Source organism: Centruroides vittatus, unplaced genomic scaffold (genome assembly GCF_030686945.1).
Source record: "Centruroides vittatus isolate TY-2023 unplaced genomic scaffold, ASM3068694v2 contig_549, whole genome shotgun sequence".
Taxonomy (NCBI): domain Eukaryota; kingdom Metazoa; phylum Arthropoda; class Arachnida; order Scorpiones; family Buthidae; genus Centruroides; species Centruroides vittatus.
Window position 1 is genome coordinate 1,251,404 of NW_027122325.1, and position 23,443 is coordinate 1,274,846.

General features: G+C 25.1%; 2 protein-coding genes across 4 annotated transcripts in view; both read left to right on the forward strand.

Moving 5' to 3' along the window:
* Positions 1-23,443, forward strand: part of LOC136978699 (protein FAM50 homolog) — a 335,477-nt gene that overhangs the window by 184,470 nt on the left and 127,564 nt on the right. The gene's annotated exons all lie outside the window — the stretch shown is intronic.
* Positions 1-23,443, forward strand: part of LOC136978681 (protein turtle-like) — a 90,264-nt gene that overhangs the window by 52,383 nt on the left and 14,438 nt on the right. For 2 of the 3 annotated variants that reach the window (XM_067274432.1, XM_067274431.1), the window contains exon 2: positions 12,965-13,083. In XM_067274432.1, coding sequence (XP_067130533.1) covers positions 12,969-13,083 — 115 coding nt within the window. In that variant the 5' untranslated portion in view covers positions 12,965-12,968. Of the gene's footprint in view, positions 1-12,964; positions 13,084-14,319; positions 14,538-23,443 lie in introns of those variants that run through there. The other variant, XM_067274433.1, reaches the window with a different exon arrangement.

Sequence of the window (23,443 nt, forward strand, 5' to 3'; positions counted from 1 at the left end):
CTAGTGGCTGGCAAACTCTACTTTCGGATAAAATGATGAATAATAATAGTTTCTGATTACACATTTTAATCTGAAATTTATTTAAGAAATATTATCTAAAATATGGAGTGTGAAAGAAAGATAAATTTCTCACGGTTAATACTAATCAATAATAAAATAAGAACTTCAAACATAGATTAACCGAGTTAACGAATTTTATTTTTTTCATTTATTTGACTTGAAATATATTACAAGACTAAATAGTTAAGTATCAAAAGTAAGAATTATTTATTCACAATATATATAATATTTATTGCATACGTAAACAATGTTTGTATAAACATGATAAATTATTCAAATTTAAATTTAATGTACTGTACTTTCCGAGTCTCATCTAGATAAACATTGAATAGAATATCAGCAAACTTTCATACAAAACTAAACTAATATTTTCATATTTTTTTCTATAGTTTAAAAGCTAATTAATTTTACGCGAAACTTACATGACTTATTTTTGTTTACAAGAATAAAGAATTTTGTTTTATATTCTTACTTTCAAAGAATTTTATTGAGAATTCACTAAAATTAAATTTATTACAAAGCTTTTCTAATTAGTTTTCGATAGAATATTTTAATTATTAATTTTGAAGCTTTATGTATTTAAAGTTATTTACACAAATTATATTTTACAGTCGAGATTTTTTTTTTAAATTCTTTTCTTACTTTACGTTAAAATTTGATTAATTATGAATATTATAATATATCTTAACCTATAAATTTGAATCATTACTGAAAAAATTAATTTATATCTTCACATAAATATTAATGTATAAAGATTTTTTCTCTTATTTTAATTCATTATTTTTTGATAAAATCGAAAGAAATCAGTTTATGTAACGTTAATATATAATACATACGTAATATATGTATATAATAGTTTATATAACGTTAACCGTTATTGCACTTATTTCCATAGAACTCATATTTATATGTATAAGCCTATTGAGTGATAAAGCTGATATCTAGTCAGTAGCTTATGTTTTATATTCTAGTCAATCTATTGATTGTAGATTCCAATTGCAAGTATGTTGTTTGTTGTCGTTGTCTGACAGAAAATAATTCCATTTGACATATATTTTTCGAGAGCGAACTTAGTAGAATATGTGTAACTAAAAATGGCCTATAATTTCCAATATAAATGTTTCTTTTCAATCAATCTGAGCTTATTCAGTCTTCTCGGATGGATCTTTTCATATAACAATAAGATTCAAAGGAAATCGAATCTAAAATCAATTCTAAACGAAAATCTATTGAATAAAAATAGGGAAAAACTCCATCTTTTCGATGCATCTAAGCAATCAATTTTCATCAAATCATTTATTTTTATCGATATATTTGATAAAAATAAATGATTTGATTGCCAAAACGTCGCTCGAATGTCATATAACTAACGATAAAAATAGGTGATAAACTCTAAATATAATAATAAATTTGTAGAAATTTATGAGAAAATAAATGATTCTCGTGGTATTTATAAATTAATTAGAAATAAATTAATAGAAAATTTATTTTGAAAATGCATTATATTGTATAAAGCGGAATTAAATCTAAACAATTGTTTAAACAAAGTAAAATCAATAGAAATAAAATAAAAGGATGACAGCCCTAAGGAAAACATAGAACAAACTCAGCATGAATCTAGAGAGATACAAGCAGAAGAAAACTAAATATACATTGTAAAATAAGAAAATAAAGAACTGAAGCAGAACTTTAAAACAATAATAATAATAATTTAAACAGTAGTGTTAGATATTCTCTATCAAAATATTACGCAATTGTAGAAAAATTACTTTCGAGAAAGCCAACAGAGTAAGGAAGGAGTAAACTGATAAATAATTACTATGTGAGTACTTATACATTATAAACGTTGAAATGAAGATTTTCATTCCTTTTATTTCTCTACAGATAAGAATTTATACATTTATTTAGACATTTATTTTATACATAATTTAATTGAATTATTTAATTATAAATAATTGTTTAATCTAACTTAATTAAATAATTGCTTAGCACTTTTAAACTTTAATATATGCAAAGTGCGTGAAATAATATAACATTAATGATATAATTTCTTAATAGGATTAATACATTATAATCTTATTATCGCAATGCTAAGTGCTGTATATATTTTTCTTTTGAATGTTTTATTTGTTGCTTTTCTCTTTATATAAAAGAAATTACTAAAAATAGTAACATTAATAACAGCTTCTAGATTATTAATTTTAAACAATTTCCGTGGAATTTTATCCAGAAAATCAATTTATTAAATAGTAATCCAACTATTTATAAGATTTTATCTGAATAATTCGTATTATCCACTAGAAAAATGAGTTAAAATCTCGGCTATCAACTGCTAATTATTCTTTTCTCGAGAGAGTCGTTTCACTTTACTGAAATTGAGAAAATCCACGAAATCCAATAATTCCCAAGATAAGGATTATGGAAATTTTCTCAATTTCTGAGGTATTATCAATTCTTATTCTATCATTTTTAATTGTTTTTTTTTAATTCTAAAGTATTGATATTACGACTTTATACTTATTTTGGAAAATTTTATAACACCAAAAAATAAATTTTTAAATAAATAACGTGCTATATTTCAACTAAATATTATTATTATTAATTAAAGTAAATTTTTATAGGCAATTTACAACACTTTATTATTTTAATATGCAAATAACAATAAAAAATTAGCTTAAATAAATTATTTTATGTTGTTGCTTGAAAGTAATTATTAAAATTATACATTTAAATCACTAAAAACAATGCCCATGCATCATTACAATTTAATATAGCAAAAACTATACATTAGTTAAAGTCATTTATTTTTCATTTACTAAGTATATTTAAGTAATCCTAAAATAATAGTAATAAAAATATATACGCATATTTTAATCTTTTATACAGAGAAATTTTCAAATTTTATAAATAACAAATTTTATTTTTTGCTCTTTCACTTTATAAAAATTTAAATGGTATATAAATATGTATATATATAAAGAAAATAAAGTTTTTTTTTTTCATCACTTGAACTACAAACGTGTTTTAGCCATTAGCTATAAAAGAATTTTATTTTTTCTCCAACGTTTAGCTGAATATCCAGAAAATAAAAATTCAAATTTGCTAGATAATGAATAGTAATAATAATTTTAATTTTAATCTATTGGATGGATCATTCGGGCTATTACAAATTTCCCATTCTAGGAAACCATTTTCTATTCTGAGAAAAAATTATTTATTCCTTGAAAGAACCAAATTTCAATATTGTCGCGACAATTACTTTTATGATTGACTTTACAGTTGATAAGTTACAATAAAAGAAATTTAGTTGAACTGTTATATTGACTTTTTTTATTGTTTGGTGATTTAAACAGCATTAATCTATCATGAGTGCTTTAAAAAAATAAAAGAAGTCGTCATTATGCCCCGAAACCGTCCTAATTTGTTTTTTTCCTTATCGGAAAGTACAGTATATGGAATTTGAGAATAATAACTTCCATTATAGTTTATTTCTACATTAAAAATATTATAGAAAATAGTAGAAATTTTATTGAGTTATCGAGATATTTAATTATTTATTTTACTATAATTTTAATAAATTGTAGTTTTAAAAAGATCGGTTTTAAGACAGAAATTTTTAATTTTAACAAGTAAAAGTGATATATTTAGTAATTTTAATAAACTTGAAATTAAATATATGTTGGTAGAGAATGAAACAAATGAATTATGAACGTTTCTAATAAGATTTTTGTTCGAAATTTTAAGCTTTAAAAGAAGTATGTAGTCTACGGATCGTCTGTTCTCGTTTGCTTTCTCCTTTATGTCAATGTAGTTTGTAACCAAGGTTAGCTGTTTCGAGTCAGAAATGATAAGCTGTTCTTGTCTTTAGCCTCACTTAATTAATTTCGACCTAAGTTCTAACCTGAGGTAAATTAGCGTCACAGATTTTATCAAGTAATTAAAAGAGGTACAGGAAGAAGGAACACTCGAGAGAACACGGGTGACTGATGAGGGAACTATTATTTCGATGGTTAAACATCTTTCGACCAACTTGGAGAAACGTTCTCAAATATATATATATAACTTCCATAAACATGTAGCAAAGTTCTTCATAATTACATTTGTGATAATACGATACTGAAAGCTTCTGTATAGGGAAATATAATTGTAATTATTCTCCTAAGATGCAGATGATATCATTTCTATCAGATAACATATCGTCTTGCAAGATTATAATCCAATTACCCACTTCTTTTAATTTTTTTGTTATATCATTGTCTATGTTGGACTTAGTATATTAATAGGACTTATTCTATTGGTGTTTCAGTTTTTGCAAATAGAGGAGATCTTATTCAGAAAAATAAAGATTTTGTTTTTCTGACAATCACGTTGTGTGACAATAAATTAATTTCTATTTAAGAGTATGTGTCGAGTTCAATATTTTTAGCATCAGGAAGACCAAGGAAACACTTTCTCCGAGAAAAGTTTTCTACAGATGATTGTACAGTCTTCGAGTAGGTAACGTAATTTATATCTTTAAAATTTTAAACTTTAAAAGGACAATAATGACGTCATAGAAAAGTTTAACTTTTTGAAACTTTATAGCCAACTGCTTATCGCCATTTCAAACTTACTTCCACTAATTGATAATATGGTAATAGAAGTCGGGGGAAGAATTTCGATAACAGCTAATGGAGAAAAGTGTAGAGTCATTTTTTTCCTATTTTCTCTGACGAACTGCTAATGAGCTATGAGATGCATTATGAAAAGTAAAGAATATTTAAGTTTATAAAAAAGCAAGTCGTTCACTTTCCTTCTACTTTTTTCGAGTCATAAATACGTTGTTGACAAATTAAAATGAGTAAACTATTCGTTCTTTTTATTTTATGTATTAAAAACTACTTATCGATAGAAATTATCGAATTACATCACAAAACTTTCGAAATTATAGTAAATATTTTTTCCTTCCGTCTCTTAGAAAATCATAAAATGCATTCTGAAACTTAAAAATATTAATAAAAAACTTTATTACTAAAATTTCTGTTTAAATTATATAAAAATGATTTCATATATTTTTTGTACTTTTTATAAATCATTTTTTAAAGTAAAAATAATTTTTATTATAAATATTTGAATGGCTTAAAAGGATAAACAAAGAATAATATTTATGCATATTTAATACAAAATTGCTTCATAATAAAAAATAATCGGTAACCCTTTCCGACTTATTTTATATAATTAAATTTATTTTATTACATTTATAATTTTAAATAAGTAAATATTTAAAACTTAAATATCCCTAGAGACTATAGGTTACATTAATTATTTTCAAATCTAATTTATTCTGGACTTATTTTAATAACTTTTATGTTGCTTATCTTTAAAAAAAATATTAGTTTGATTTATAAAAAAGTAATATATCGATTTTAAAACTTAATTTCTTTAAATAAAATGCATTTTTTAATAAATGCGCTATAAAAATAAATAAATTTTGAATGCATTTAGCTAAGTTAAAAATTTTATTTTTTAATATTGTTAATAAATGAATAAATATTTATAGAAAGAAGAAATGTTTTTTACTTTAAGAAATATTCTACTTCCATATTAAATTTTGACTCAGTTAAAATTCGTAGATGCAGTAAATAAAGAATATTAGATTTTTAACTTGTAATTCATGAAGTTTCTCAATGGTTCGCTATAAAAATAAAATCCAATTTTTATTATTTTTTATTTCTAGTAGGATGAACAATTGGATGAATTCTTTTTTGTTAATTTTACCCGTGGGTAATTGTAGCAACAGCATAAAGATTGATTTAAGTGGATTACAAGGAGTTGCACAGTTGCTTTCTCTCATTCTACCTCAAGATAACAGAAAACACTTATTGATTGGTTTTGACGTCAAAATACCGCGACGAATTGCCGCTATGAAGGGGTTAAGGTGATTAATGAACAAGAGATTCTCTCTAAGATGGAGATTCTAACATCAAAATAACCAATTAAACTTATACATAAAATTTTATGCTTAAAACTGAGTGGTTAATAATTTTCAAAATTGATTATGTAAACCGGTTAATCTTTTTTCCTACTATGAAATATTATAAAACGTATATTTTGTACTTTTCTTTACCGTCTTAATAATTTTAAAATTAATTACGTTGTTCTCTAAACTGCTTTAAAACTGGCTAAGCGTGATTAAAAATTTCAATATTTTTTAAAAAATTGCAAAATAAGACTTCATTTATAACTAAATCAAATATTTATTTTGTAATAAATTTCACGAAGCAGATTCTCAATTTATTCTTTCGTAATGATTGAAGCAATTAAATTTTTTTTTAATGTTAAATGTATTGCCTTCATTTACTATTTTTAATGAAACGGAGCGAGACGAGCTTTTCCCCCTGTGAAAATTACATAAATAAGTCAATTTCTTTTGAGTTTATTTTATTCCAATGATAATTGCTTCCATTTACAATAATTATTTGTATATTTTTTGAATCTCGTCACACATATTTATGTTTATAATAATTTATCATTTTTCTTTTAATTTCCTATTATAAATATTAAAAAAATAAGAAAAATATAAAAATTAATGAGGATAAAAGCTTTGATTTGGAAACTAAACAAGACCCTTGAGGTGCTCCTTAGTATATTGTATTCACTATCATGAAATCACGTTAGGGCATAGTTTAAAGAAACTTTGACACGTCGTGCTGGGCATTATCTTTTATGGCCACGTTTTTGTTAGCAATTGAAAGAGGATACGCTCTATCTCTTGTTAAAAGTTATTTTACGGCGTGCATTATGATATAAACAAGTTTACAATTAAAATAATTTATAAATATTTTTAAAAAGGTTTTAAATCCTGATGAGCCAAATTGTTTCTACAATTTGTTTTCAATTTATTTATCTGTCTTCGATTTCTAAACGTACGACACATATCTGGACTTTACATCGTTCCGGACTGTTAGCTCTTCCATTCGACGACTTTATTGTTTTAAAACACTAAAAATAAAACTGATGTCGATTTATATAGTATAGATGTTGAAAATCAATGACGTTCTTGTGTCAACAAGATATTTCCTCTCAATAAGTCTTGTCTCGAAGTTAAAGACGATCAAAGATTAATGTCATTTCTTCTCTATCGATTATGGTAAAAGATATACAATAAAAGAATTTATTTTACTTTTTATTTTAAATCTATAGTAAACTGTATGCCTATCATAATGTTTTATACAAGGAAGTTATAGAACTCATCTCCCCAATGTATTAAAAAATGTAACATGGGTTGTACGATAAATATAAAATTTACAAATGCATAGAAAGGATAATGCTCCTAAGAAAAATGAATAAAATAGTAATATAAGAAATGCATAACTCTGACATTATATAGGAGGAAAAACATTTCAGAATTTAATATTCTCTCACATAATAAGCTTATAGATGCATCTATATTTTTATAACAGTCTCTTCATCATTTTAGACATGGCATCAGACAGATAAGATATTGTTTTCTCTAAAGTTAATAACCGTATCTAACAACGATAAATTCCCTAAAATTCTATTAATAAACTACGTCAAAGCGGGCAAAAATTTTACATTCTCCTATTTCACTGTAAGCAAATTATTGAGATAACGACTTATGCAGTAAGGATTTTTTATCATTTCGTGTACTTAAGTATGGAAATTTGTTCAATTTTTTAAAAATTTTGAATGATATCTTTAAACTCAATCTTTAGATAGTAATCGATAGAGCTATTTCCTAATATGATATTAGGAAACAAACATTAGCTTTTCTGAATAGGTTGTTTTTACGAGAGATTTTTCATGACAACATGTGTCCGGAAGATGACAGACGATCCCACTCTGCGGCTGTGCTTCTTTGTGAAGGGAATTCCTCTTTTAAAAAGAGCATTGATGTATTGGCCGTGACAGAAACACTGTTGCAAATTCTAAAGCAAAGGTTCTTTCTCAAATAGCATCCGGCCTTCGACAATTCTCTTTCGCTTATCGTATACAAACACTCGACGCCATTTTGTTTTTCTCGTCGTGCACAAAATGTCAATGTAAATCATATCCATGCAGTCGCATTTTATTCTCTTGACGTTTACCCAGCTATTAATAAGAGAAAATAAATGGTTTGGAACGTGTTGCCGCCGTAAATTCAATGAATCAAGAAATAATTTGAAAACGTTTGATAAAGGATACTTTAATGTAAAATCAAAATTTGAATTTGAATAAGATTTAAATATTGTACAAGTAAATTTAAATGATGTATAGACTATATTCCACCTACTGAATATTCAAAATGTTCTGCTCCATCACAAATTCATTAGCTATTAATAAATCTTCATTTATATCAATTTTTGAATGATGTTTTCTAAATTTACGGAAGAAAGAGAATTCAAGATCGATTACGAATTTAAATAGACCCTATTATTTTCTTGTGAAAACATAAAAAACATTTTGTAAATCTTCAAGGAAAACATTTTTATATGAAAAGATCATTCAAATTTATAAAATTTTATCGTTTTAACATATCAAAATTAGCTATTTTAGTAATTGTTTGATTCTCATTTACAGATTATTATATTAACTCGTAAAATTCTTCCTGGAAATGTGAGATCGAAGACAAGCAATTAATAAATAAGTAAAAAATGAAACAAAATCTTTTCTAAAATGTATAAAATGAATTCAAATTCAAACAGAATAATTTTAATTAGATGGAAATATACCATTGCCATGATATATCTATTATAATTAATACACATAAAGATAAAATAATTTTTAAAAATCACATTAAGTATGATTTTATAGAAAAAAAATCCATTACTTCATACAAAGATTATTTCTTACTTTCGAAAGATGTTTTTGTAGAATAAAATAGAATAAAAATTTTGTATAATTTATTTGAGAATTGATCAAAAGAATTCTGAGTTCTTCAGTTTCTTATTTTCTGAAAATATGAATACCTATTCTATTTTGTCAATGGATAAACTATTGAATAGCGTTCAGAAAGATAGATCTTATTGCAAAGCGTAACAATACACAATTGGTTCCGTTTCTAGGACTGTTTTTAACGACTGTCCCACGATTTTATTTACTGTTTTTTATTTTTTACAAACACAAAACCTTTGCACAAATAATACGATATTTTATTTGATATTTAAAAAAACATTTGATTTAATTAATTCTATCTGAAGATATAAATAATAATATGTAGATCTAAAAAAGTAATTCAATTTTAAAAAGAATATATCTAAATATTTATTTTTATTTATACAATAACGTTGTGCAGAATTATTACGATTTTTGGTATGAATAATTTTCTCTTTTATAAAAATTGATTGTTTTGTCATTTTCAGAATACCCTTTTAGAATATTTTTTTGCGTTAAGAATTTTATTTAAGGTTTAGATTGCCTAAGCATTGGATATGTTCAAAAATAGTTTAAAGGAGCGTGTTTTTCACTCCTCTCGTTAGAAAAAGAACCCCCCAATAAAATTCGAGATTAACTTTATTGTGCAATATTGACTTCTATAAATATAACAATATTATCCAACAATCTTTAAAATGACCGATCAAAAAATATCTCACATTCTCACGATGACATAAAGGATTCTATGACTTCTTTTTATATCAGCAGGTGGCAAGAGCAAAGTATCAACAAGATTGAATCCTTTGGGATCATCCCAAGATTACATTTTTGTTCATAAGATTATATATTTTTCTACAATAGAAAAACTTTTCAAAAGAAAAAAAGTGTAGGATTTTTTAAAGAATTTAGTTTTTTTTATATTCAATTTATAAAATTATTTATCCTTAAAATAAATTTACTCTCCTCTCCGTCTTATCGAGTCACGTTCTTCAGGCTTAAACAGTATATAAATAAAAATAAAATATATATATATTTTATCGTAAGTAATTAATATATATTAATCGCTTTACAGTAAATTAATTATAATTTGCTTTGTATAACATTATTTCAAAATTTATGTAGAAGAGTAAATTAACTATTTGCTTAAATCTAAGTTGACTGTTGACAACATGGTTATCAAAGTCGATCCTACAGACTATGCCATCGACCAACCGCAGCGGTCACTTACTATTGAATCTGCTCCTCTTCAAAGAGATATTACATCAGCAATCATTGTAGAGATAGCTTTCCTTACAGAATCTTAATGTCAAACCGTCATGGCTTTTCTTAAAGAGATTTTTCACGTGAAAATAGATGGCTAGGATACACAGAGCCCAAGAGATCATCTTATCAAACTTCTGTTCTTGACTTCCAACTCGTGGAACTGGAGAAGATACCTCAAAAACTAGACATCAAAACTCTACTTCCTAAGATATCTGAGACTTCATATATTCAGTTGTCTCCTGGGAGAGAATTCTTTTTACGCAACACTTAACTCACCAAAAAAAGACAACTCTTTTTAAACTGGCTATGATATATCAAAATCTAGCAATCTATTTAAATAAATATTGTCATTTATATATATCAGGTAGATATATAAATAGAAAGAATCATTAAAATATTTTTAAATTATTTAAATAACTAAATTATAATTTTTTAAAGAATTTGTTTATGTTTATTTCATTAAATAATGAATTTTTTTATCATAAACTTAAAAAAATGTTTCATGCGATAAATTTTAAAACTAAAATAAGAATTTTGAATGCATTTAAAATTTTATTCGAAAGTTAATATTATATTTAAACTTTATCTGCCTAAAATCTGAATTATACACGCAGGCTTATAAATTTTTAAAAAGTAGAGTTTATAAAATATTTCATTATTTAAATGTGATAAAAATTTTAAATCTAGTTTATATCGAGAGATATTTTTAAAGACGTTATTCTTACAAATATAATTTCTAAATTGTATAAATTAGTTTAAATTAGCAAGAAAAAAAATTTTTTTAAAGAAATTTAATTGAAAAATAACTTTATTAACTCGTATAAAATAAAATTTGAATAAAATGAATAAATAAATTATTTGATTTTTTAAAAATAATGTTGGCCTAATGACTTTTTATGAATTAACTCTCGAAACTTATCTGAATATATATTTTTTTAGTTTGCTTCATCATTATCTAAAAAATAAAATAAAAAAATATTTTATTAAAAAATATTAAAGAAATCTTTTTCAATTTATATTTTTTAAAGTAAGTTTAAAGAATTTTATGACTTCTTATTTTTCAGTGAGTTTTAACAAGAAGAATATCTAATCCTTTTATGTTTTAATTTTTAAATCGCTTCATCAAAAACTAGATTGTTTATGGATTTTTTTTAAATCTTGAGATAAAGTATCGATACCTCTTATAACGATTTACCAAAAAAAAAAAAAATCGAAAAATTTAGAAAATATCAGAGAAAATGTAGATAATACATTCGATTGGATTTTTGTACTTCATGATAGATAAAGTAATTTCTCTTGCGGTTCTATTATATAATTGGAACTTTTATTTTCTTCCTATGATACCGAGTTTGTTTCGAACACTTCGATTATCTTTAAAAGAAAAAAATCAATTAGATTTATATATATATATTTTTTTTTTTCAATATAATATACTTATTATAATAGAACTAGAAACAGAAATATATTAAATAATAAATTAAATTCCAAGTAAATAATTTAAAATAAGACAAGATTTTTCTATATATAGATAAAAAAAACAAAGGTAAATCGTCAACGACAGATGTCATCCATCCATTTATCCATATCATTCCGTATGACCTCAACTCGTGACTTTCACAGATGTTTTCTTCTGGCAGTAAATGCGATAGAACTAAGTCATTAGCTAACAGATGTATAGAGTGAAAGTAATGTCATTTTATAACCTAAACAAATATCTTACAGTGCTTACGTCTATCAATCTGCATATTCAAGAAAATTGTTGATAGATAATGCTAAAATATCGATCCCCACATCTACTGTGTGTTGGAGTTTCGACTTAGATGAATATTTATTTCAATCTTCCTATCTTTGTAAAGGAAATGTTATTTTGACTACAAAAGCGTAGATTTTTAGAATATATCATCATAAAATGGAAGCATGTTTGTTCCGAGAGACTTTTGAAAGGGAGGGAAAAAAAGAGAGTTCAAAATTCTTGGCTCTTTCGTGTTAGTGCTTGAATAGTTTCCTTGACATTTACTATGTGTTACTATTCACATTTTCCAACTGCGAATACTTCTTGAAGAAAGTAAAGCGTTTTAAGGAATTGTAGACTAAACTTGCCGTACTAAATCAGATCGAATATGTGTGGAATGTTCCCGAAAGATGTTCTTATTCTCTTTTGACATGATTCTTGTCAGAGTTCTGGTTAAGAATAAAAGAGATTTTTATAGGATTTTTGTCAACCTCTTATAAAAATGTTCTTTTATTTTTATTATATCTGCATAATGTATAATACAATATAAAATGAAATGACACTACATATAGAATCGTCACCCAACTAAATTTTTCTTTCACCACGAAATATACAGGTATAATTTCCTTTATTTATAAAAAGAAAATAAAAGTAATAAAAATTTTATAATGCATTCTGCATAAAATAACTCGAGATATTTTGAAAAATCATAAATCCTACTTATAACTAAATTAGATTGTAAGTTTATATGAAATTTATAAAAGAAAAATCACATTTAACTTAAATATATTATATAAGTTTATTTCATATATATATATAATTTTATTATTAAAATATTTTTGAAATTTTTAAACTATTCTTTTCGTTATTTAAAATACGAAAATAAAAACATATTTTACTTACAGATTTAAAATAAAAATTAAATTTTTATTTATATTTTAATCAACTACAGAATTTTAATTTCGAATTTTTAAATTAAATTTATGCATTATTTATTTAGTTATTACGAATTTTTTTTATGTTGTTGTGTAAAATATTATAATCTTTTTTTTACAGAATTATGAAATTATTTATTAGAAATCTGATGAAAATTTATGAAAGAAAGCATTTCTTATTTTATTTTATTATCGCAGCGTATATTTTGACTACAATAATTGGATATATTAACGCATCAAGTAAGGCTTTTTTTAAGATTTTTTATATTAAATAACATTAAAATTTTAGGAAACTATATCCATTAATTATATTTCATAGTATGGCATTAAATAATTTATATTTTATTTTTACATTGAAACACATTTTAATGATAACTTATCCCAAAAAAATTTTAGTCATATTAAAGAAATAATATGGCTAAAACTTGTAATAATTTAAGCATTTATAGCGTTATCATCGCTTTAATTATATTACTTTTCGAGAAGATGTTAGTTGTGCAAGAATATCCGCTTCAGTTATTCTTATTTCTTATCTCTTTTCAACGAAAGATGCTTGTTTTCTCATCGTTAGTGCAACCGGCAGTTTATCCTTACGTTTCTTTAACGCAATTATTAAATATAAGTAGACTAGTAAAAGAATTTCAAGAAATATAAAAGTTTCTGCAAATTTTATTTTATTATATATATGTATGTATGTATGTATCTATATATATAAAAATAAAAGAAACAACAGTAAAGATAAGTATTGTCTTCTACCTTTCAAGAATCATGTACATTTCCAGTAGGAAATTTTCTGCTGCATCAGATACTCCAATAAACAAAAATTCTCCTAGAAATTCCCGTTTCTTGGTAACAGAAAGTAACTTCTTATATCATTATTAGAGTAGGATAAAGCTTTTCTGCTTTGATTCTTATTTCGTTTTAAAATATGTAATAAAAGAACGATGAGATACTCATACTTTATTTAATTTTGTTTTGGAAATGTAGTCTGTTTTCTGTTATTTTTATTGTAAAGTTTAGTAGAAAATTTTTCTTTTCACTCGTATTATCTTTATAAATAATTACTCGATAAAATAAGAATAAAAAGTAACGTCTATTTTATAATGTAAAATAGACTAATAATAAAATATTTAAGTCGTCAATTATTTGTTTATGGTTATAAGTTTTATTTTTCAATTAGAAAAAATATACTTTTCGAACTGTTATTATCGATAAGAAAGATAAATTTTTTTATAACAGAAAACTGAATTGTGTTATCGTTTTTCATCGTTATCGAGAAAACTATCCCTTTTCTTATCTCCTCCCCTTTCTTAAGAGCAGTGTAACAGTGTTATAAATTAAAAGCTTTAAATTTCGATGATAACCACGGGTTGGTATTGATACATATTGGTGAAGAAGCAGCCGCACCCTCCGATACTAGTGGATCAGCCCAGCGAGCCTTCGATCTTTCACCGCTCACAGCTGGATTCACGCACTTGCAGCCTGGAGTTGCCACCAACCTGTAAAGCTTTGGTGTGTACACCAATAGTCGTGACATGGGTATCTGGCCACTAATACATTGATAACTGAGTCAATGAGAATTCCCTACGCGGATCACTAGAAAAAAACTATTAAGGATTTAACTATGTGTTACGGATATATATTTGTGTTATTTGTTGAATTATGGTCCAATTTCAATTTCTTACCGGCGCAAGGTGAGTCTTTCCATATTACTTATATCAGTTTTCAATCTAATAACAAAAATAAATTTCCAATCAAGTCTTACTAAAAGGGAAATAATTTATCAGAAAAACATTACAACTCTTCTAAGAAAATATTCTGTTGAAAAGTTCGATTTAATGAATATTTTATAATAATTTTAAGTATTTATCTCTTGACGATTTACTAAATTTATTAGCTTAGAGATTTAAATTAAAAAAACAATTAAACTTTTATTATTTTTAAACTTTTCTTCGTTTCTAAAATGGCGTTATTTTAGAATCTTTAAAAAACAATCATCAGTTGAAATTTTTTAAAGTGAGAAAACAAGATGTTCGGCATTTACAAATAGATATTTTTATATTAATTTTAAATATTCTTAAAATAAAATATTTAATTTTCTTTGTAGACAGCTCTTCTTTCCAACATAATCGTAGAATGTTTTGTTCGGCTCATCACTCAAGCAGACATATTGTTTAAAGGGGAATGTAATTTATTCACATATGTTCCTTCAGAAAGGAATTCGGTTCGATTCGATACCGGTCAAAGCAATCAATCGAGCTGTTCTTTCGCTACTTTCTTCATTGTTGTCTTTCTTTTCTTACTAAAACTTCATTAACTGTTAGTTCGGCATACGATTGTTCATGAAACTCAATAAATATTCCCATCCCGTTGACTATAAACACAGGCCAAACAATTATCATATCCTTTTGCTAATCGTTTATTTAGAATTAAGTTTTCGATAATTACCGAAGCGAGAACGAAAAATAGCGTGACTGTCACAAATCAACCGATTGAAAATATTGATAATGTAATTAGTTAATAATAAACAATCAATGATAATGGTTGTTTGTGGAGAAAAATGGAATAAACTGCCTTTCACCGCCTCGATATTACCATGACTTCTATTATACACTTTCAATTTTTTGCTTACTTTCTCAGGATTTGCGAAGAGATCGAAAGAAAGACCACTTTTTAACGCTTTCCAATTTTTCTCTTTTTATGGCAAGTGTCGATATTCTTCAATTTTGGTGATAGTTGTTTGGATGGGATCGCTCTAACTATAGTCGTTGTCATCGAGTAAAGATTTCGTTTTCAATCGTTTTTTCCATCAGTTTTTTTGAAATAGAACCGAAACAAAATTGCTTCTCCTATATTTGAGTATTTTCTCGAAACGAAATAGAAACTAACAAAAATTAAATTATCTGTTTCAACAATATATAAACCGTTTCTTTTATGTTTTTACTGCCGGACATGTCAATTTTCCAAGCTAAAAAAAATCCCAAATTCTTTCTATAAGATAGGCTATATCTTTTTCTTTTTTCCCCCAAAATATTTAACAACATATTTTAATGACAGATATCTACTGGAAAGGTTCTACTAATAAGTTTTAACGCGGTTATTTTTAAATCGATAGCTTGCATACTTGAATTATCTTCTTTCCACAATGAACCATTTCCGTGTAATTGTAAGCAGATTACGGCATTTTTATTCTAAAGTACTTTCGTTCCGAGAAATGATTGCGAATAGCGATAGCGAGTACTTTAATAATAAAAAAGGGGGGCGACGATACAGCCAAAGCGGATTTAAATTAGGTGTGGTTCTGTTTATAACCCACAAAGCTAAACTCCATTCAATATCCTCATCCAAAATTTAAAACATTTTATGTTCTAAATAAAAAAATACATAATAGTAAATAAAAAAAGAATAGATTTTTAAAAACGATTAAACAAATTATTTCTTTTCAAAAATTTTCATTTAGTGAAGCCAGTATAATTATTATTGCAGATAAAACTCTATTAATAAGTTCGTTGGAGCTTAAAATTGTTTTTCCTGTTCAATTATAACTTGATGGACTATTTCTTCTCATAAAATTTAAACGATTGCATTTAAAATTTTTAAAAATATACTCGTAAATAAATATAAACCACGGAAAAATGGGATTTTTATCTGTTTTATTTTAAAAAATCCTATAACTTTGTCATTTAATTATAGTAATTGAAATAGTGGAAAATAATATCTTTTAAATATTCATATTTGTTCATCTGCGAAGAGTAGAAACGAACGCGTAAATATTTATAAGCTATAATATCCGATGGAAAGGTTTATAATTGTTACTCGTCCAGTTTATTGCTCTCCCGGTAGAAAAAAATAACTAAAAAAAAAAAGAATTAAATTCATGTTAAATTCAAATTAGTTTGTCATTTTACATTATCGAAGGAAAGAAATAGTAGAATAACATTTAATTTCGGGTTAAGCTAATGAATTAATTCACTTGTTCCATTTTTGTTTTATGTAGATGATAACGTTATTCTCATTGAAATATTATGTCGTTGTCTTGATAAGATCTACTATAACTGTGATTTAATTATTCAAATTGACCAAATTTATCCAAAAAATAATCAGATTATAAAACGAATTAACAGCATAAATTCTTTCTGCAAACATTATCAATGAGATGATTAATGGGGGCTTCTACTATAATGTATTGAATACAGTCATGCTTGAAGCTTTAATTCATTCATACTTGGCTAATTTATCGAGTTTGAATAAGAAAAATAGAATATTTTATCATTGCTTTTATTCCACCTACCACTTCTCCCCTCTCTTCATATTTTTCCTAGAACTTTCCTGTTTAGTTTAGCAGAGTAACGTCTCACAGCGATTTTGCGAAAGTAATATTCTTTAGTTTTAACTTCGAATATTTTGACATTTTTATAACTTCCTGTCAGCTCGACCAGCTGAAAAGATGTAAAAACATTATTTTTTGTCAGTTTGAATTTCTCTCTTAAATGATTTACAAAGAAACTTCTTATACGCGAAAAAAGTATATTGTTGTATATTTAAGTCAGAATTTTCTTAACCATAAATAAGTAACTGTAAATATTTAGATAGTTTCCTTAAATCATTCAAAATTTCATCAGCATAAATTCATGTTTGGGATCTTCATTAAACTTATATCGCTGTTGTGATTTGCATCCACAAATCCCCACGTAAATCATAGAACAAGTGCACTAATTGACACATCATCAATCATAAAAATAAATTCTAATCTCGAAATTAAGCCTAAAGATCTAATTACGTTTAGAATTAATACAATTCGAATAATATAAATATTAAATTTTTTGAATAATAAGATTAAATATTTTTTAATCTTGAAGAAAAATAAAAGATTTTATTTTCTCCACTCCTACTTTTAGTGCCATATTTCGTTATGATAATACGCGTTTGAACCAAAACTTTTGTGAAATTCGATGTTTTCCTGACAGCTAAAAATTGCAATGTGAATAAGAACTGCAGTGCAGCATTGAAAGTGTTAAAATATATAAATCTTTTTTATTCATTTGGCTTAAGGCCAAATTTCCATTAAATAATTCACTGTTTAGAAGAGTAGATATGAAAATGAAAAGTCATTCTTCTGTATTTAGTTTTTCTTCTTCTTTATTATCTATCATAATAACTTGCTTCAAACATTGTGTCAGTTTATTAATTTCTTTCAAATTTTCTAAGTCCACTAGGAATTTAAACCATGATAAACGAATTAATAATGATTTGAAGATGATGTGAAAAGATCTGAATTAATTATCAAAATATGAACATTTGTTAAAACTAAAAATTCATTATTCTATAAATAAACCATTTCTTTATGAATAGAATTTAATCATTTCAATTCAATTGTTCATTAATTAAAATACTTTTAAACATTGTTTTTGGTTTTTCTGAAAGTCTTAAAAGAGCCACTGAAAATTCCTATTGAATTTTTATATAATTTTAAAGTATTATTTTATGTATTTTTGCATTCCGAATTTTTATTAATTGAAATGTTATTTAAAGTGTAATTTTTAACTAAAGAACGCTTACAAGCATTGATATTCTCGAGTTACTGCTTTCATTTCGCGAAGAATATGTCGATATTGATGCGTATATCTTCGTACTACTTGGTAAGGATTTTTTATCATCAACATAATAGTTATTCAAAAAATGTCTAATAGAAAAATTGATAGAGCTTATGTTATTTCGGTATTTGTCAGAAAACAGTTTAGGGAATGAATGATAGCATCCATGTTGATGCAGAAGACAGGATCACTTGTCGAAACTGATGAGCGATAAAGCAATTGCTGACCAGAAATGAAATGATCAGATAAAATAAGATTTATTGCATAGAATTCGTAATACAATTTTCTGTTACTATAATTACAGAAAATACAAATAATAATTAAATTTAAATAAGTCGTATCACTTCATTTTAAGTACTTTCAAGATTTATAGCACACAGACGTTACGGCAATCGAAAGTAGTTAAATAATTACCATCTTATATAGTATTTTTAACACGTCTACCAGGTGAATTTCGAGATTTTATTGAATTATTCAAAAGTAGTTGTTGATCTGACTTCCATAAAAGTTGAAGTACTGCGTAATGGAAAAGAGTATAAAAATTAATTCCCTTATTTCTTTCTATTAATAATTAATTCCTCTTCATCGAAATCTTAATTTTTACTTGACTTTTACAGTTTGTTTTTATGTTTCAATTGATACCGGAGATGTGTTTTTCATGAGATTTTCCAAATTTCATTTTATCACTTGCAATTGCAACTTGTAACACTTCACAAAGCTTCTACTGATATTAATGTCATTGTAGATAGACTGATTCTCACTCTCTCGGGTTTCAATGCAGGAACTCCACATTGTCGTACAAATGTTTTATTTTATTGAGATCAGTAATTAAATTTTCACTTTAATGTAATGCAATTTTTCAGTTTGGAAATTAGAATGTCCACAGCGGCTAATAATTAATTTCCTTAAATTTCTAAAGCTCCGGGTTTAAAATAAATACAATGCTTTAAGTTTTAATCTAATTTCGAAAATAGAAAAAAATTATGAACGATTTATAAAATTTATCAGGAAAATTGTAAATAAAACGTTAACTTTTATTATTAAATATTTATTTATTCTTAGCTCTAATACTGTATATGAAAAGTAAAAATCATGTTAAAGCATACAAATTTTAGTTTTAAATGGAACTTCCATCTTGATGAAAAATAGCATAAGTTATTTTGAACCAACTCACGAACTTCTCAAAATTACTCTCGGTATAAACTTAATGCGGGTATTTCAAATAAATACAAATAATTTATTTAAGAATTTATTTTTCTGAGGAGAAACAGTATAATCCTCGTAGATTTATTAATAGAGTTTTTTTCTTTTTTTACTTTAAAAATCTTAACTGGCGAAGAGTATTATACAGTAATTATAGATATAATTTATTTAACATTAATTTGAATAATGTTATTGAATATATGTCATGTGGATTATGTAGCAGAGATAAACTAAACATTAAAATTCGAAGTGGATTGCAAAAGGTTAAAATTAGACTGTAAGTAAATGTATAATGTATAATTTTCGTTCTTTAATTATTTTTATGACTACAGGCTTATATATATATAAGTTATAATGTGATAAATATAATATAAATACACGTTTATTATAGAATGTTAGAATGCACACTTATTATAATAGATCTAACCACGTTACTGAAAAAACCGAAAAAGTACATTTTATTTCAGACTAATTATATTAATGTTATATATATAGTATATACATCTATATAGGTCCGTTGTTAGAGGGAACCAGGGATTGCTCAGCAACCCCTAAAGAATACAGAATTTTGAAACATCTCAGTCCTTCATTCCAAATGACATAATTGGGCTGCAATTTGAAAAAAAAATTATAGACCTATAAATTCCCACTGCCATCTGTTGTCTGTCCTTCCTGAATTTCGAGTTAGATATATGAAAGACGAGACAAGATATGGAAACCTTAGGGGCAGGAGGTCCCGATTAACTATATATGAACTTCCGGTTTTTACCGGAAGTAACGTTATTTCAATTCAAGCATTTTCCCTTGAAAGGCGTTAAATGACTGGCACGACTCTATTGTTAAAGGAAAAGTATGATGTACAGGGACAAACCACTACTAATTTGAAGCGGAGAGCATTTTTATTTAATATATTTTAAATTAAAAAAATTAAAAATATGATTAAAAATTGCAGTCCCGTATTGTGACGACGTCACAATAAATAATTGCTCGTTCTGTTTATATATATATCTAAAAAATATAAATAATAAATTTTTAACGTTTAAATTCCTATTTTTATATCGTTTTGTACCAACATTGTTTAATAGTATTATATATTATATTTCAAAAATTTTCCTGGGCGGTCTTCTGATCCGCTTTCCCTTGAATACTCCGTAACATCCAGACCCCCCGATAAGGTCATCCCCACAATTTGCTAGAATCACCCTTACTATAGGTCGGTGTAGCTACGCCCTTGCATCTATATTTAAGTATACTTTCACACATACGTATACTTAAGATTATATTATTTAAGTTTATATTATATATATCTATATTAAAATATATTACAAAATATCTTATATCTTAAATATTATATCTTATATATATTACAAAAAGATTAGATATCACGCAATTTATCGTAGGAGATCATATTTCACATTGACAAAGAACACAAAACAATATATTTATAGATATATTTGTGTCTAATGCAGGTACAGTACACTTACATTAAGAAATTGTTATAGAAAGGAATGTATACATAGAAGTCAGAGATCAATGGCAAAGGGTAAATTAATTATTGTTGTTTGTTGTCACTGCTATTTCTAATAATTCTACTACTACATCAAGATCTATACATTAGAAATATCTAAATATAACTACATTTAATTGTGAAAGTAATTTAAAATAATTACAATAAATATTATAAAAGAAAGTTATTGATGTCTAGCATCATCGCTTCCTTTTAAAATGTAGAAATATTTTATAAAAATTAATATGTTCCTTTATCATAAAATAATTTATTACAGAGTTAATTTATATATATAAATATCTTTTAAAATTGTAAACATATTATAATTAAAAATAATAGTAATCAAAAGAAGAGAATTAATCTGATTCAAGTTATATTTAATATATTAAAAAATAAAAATAGTGATTAGCTTTATGCATTAAATAGGTTTAATACATTACAGATTAGGAAAAAATTATTGTAGTAATGTTATGGAACGTAAAATTAATATTATTTATTTATAGATCACTCGAAGCGTATTAAAATAAATTTTTATTAAAGTTTTCTTTTATAAGAAAAGTTTATTATAATTTAGACTTAGTTAATTGAGGGTAACTTAAATGCTTTTCCACTGTTTTGCCTGCAATTAGTATAGTTCGTCCATTATAATTGGTTTGATACAGTTTAAAAGTTTCGCGAATCTCTTAAATTTCATTTTGTAATCATTCGCCTTTCTGGGTTTAAATTCACTTTTAATAGTCGCCTAACAACACTTTGACCTTTTAATTATTCTTCGGAAGTTTCATTCCAGTATTCGTTTTAATAATTTTCTACAAGTATTTTCTAAGAATGCGAAAATGAAATCGTTTATTATCAAATTTCATTTAATAATAGAGTTCATTAAAATTTATTTAAATGTTCAAAAAGGTCAGTCCATTTAAATTTAAAAAGTATAAAATTTCAAATTTAATTTTTCCTCTTTTATCTTTAATAACACTACAAAACACATCCACAACAGCAGGAATGCAAGACATGCTTTTTTTGCAGCTACTGCTATAAAAAACAGGACAAAAACTGAAAATGTCGACGCAATAAATAATAGTTTCCTAAATAATAATCTCGAAAACTAATAAAAATGTAATAATTAATTAGAAATTTTGCAAATTATTGGATTTCCTGACCTATAGGTCGCGCGCGATCCCTAAAGGAATTAAAGGAAATTGCGATATGCCTTAGTAAAACGATTTACCAGTCGTGTTACTTAATAATATCACAGTCTTTCAGCGCATTAAAAGAAAATAAATAAGTAGAAAAAGTCATAAATATAAAATAAATAACAAATCAATACAAATGTTAAAATCGATTTAAATAGTAAATCGAAAATAATAAATATAAAAATTTACTTAATATCAAATTAATGTCCCTTGAAATATTCTATTAACGTGTATAAATATGTTTATGGATGAATAATTTTTATTCATTCTATAAAAAAATTATATCTAAAAAAGGGATTATTTTTGAAACCCAAAGAATTTAAAGCTTACTTGCATAATATACTCCTTAAATTCATGACGTCGTGGATAATCTTCTGAAAATTCCAACGAAATTTCTAACGTGTATCTAATGCCCAATTTACTAAGTAATTCGTATTGCTTAAATATAAGTACTTCTGTCTATTTTTGAAATAAACCTATATTTTATATAGAATATAGATCTAAAACTATTTGAGACTAAAATCAAACATAATCCGTAGTTATGGCTACAGACGTGGGCTGAGGACATATCAATTTAATTGAGTTCAGCAATAAAATAAAATAATAATAAAACTTTTTTCATATTTGCTTTACAGAAAAGTCTTTTATAATTTAAAACGAAAAGAAAAATAATATATTTTATATTTATATACTTATTTAAAATTTATAGATATGAAAAATGTATTTGTTTGATACTTAAAATATCTATTTAAGGTTTATATAATCTTATGCATTTTTTATAATATTTATGTTCGTTAAATTTTGTGCTTTCTCTTTTAACTTTGATTGATTTAGAAATTATTAATATTTTATCAAAAATATTTAACTGAATAAATGGGATTGTACAGAAAATTTCATAAAAGAAAAATGAGTTTTTCTTTCTTCTTTTCATAATTTAATCGAGTCCGAAGCTTAATTTTAGATTAAAAACATTGTGTTTACGTTTTTAATTCTTTCGAAAATATATTAAACAAAATCAATGAATTTATATTAACTTAATTAATAGATTAATGGGAAACACCGATATCTTTAATTAATTTAAATTATGATTATGATGAATAATC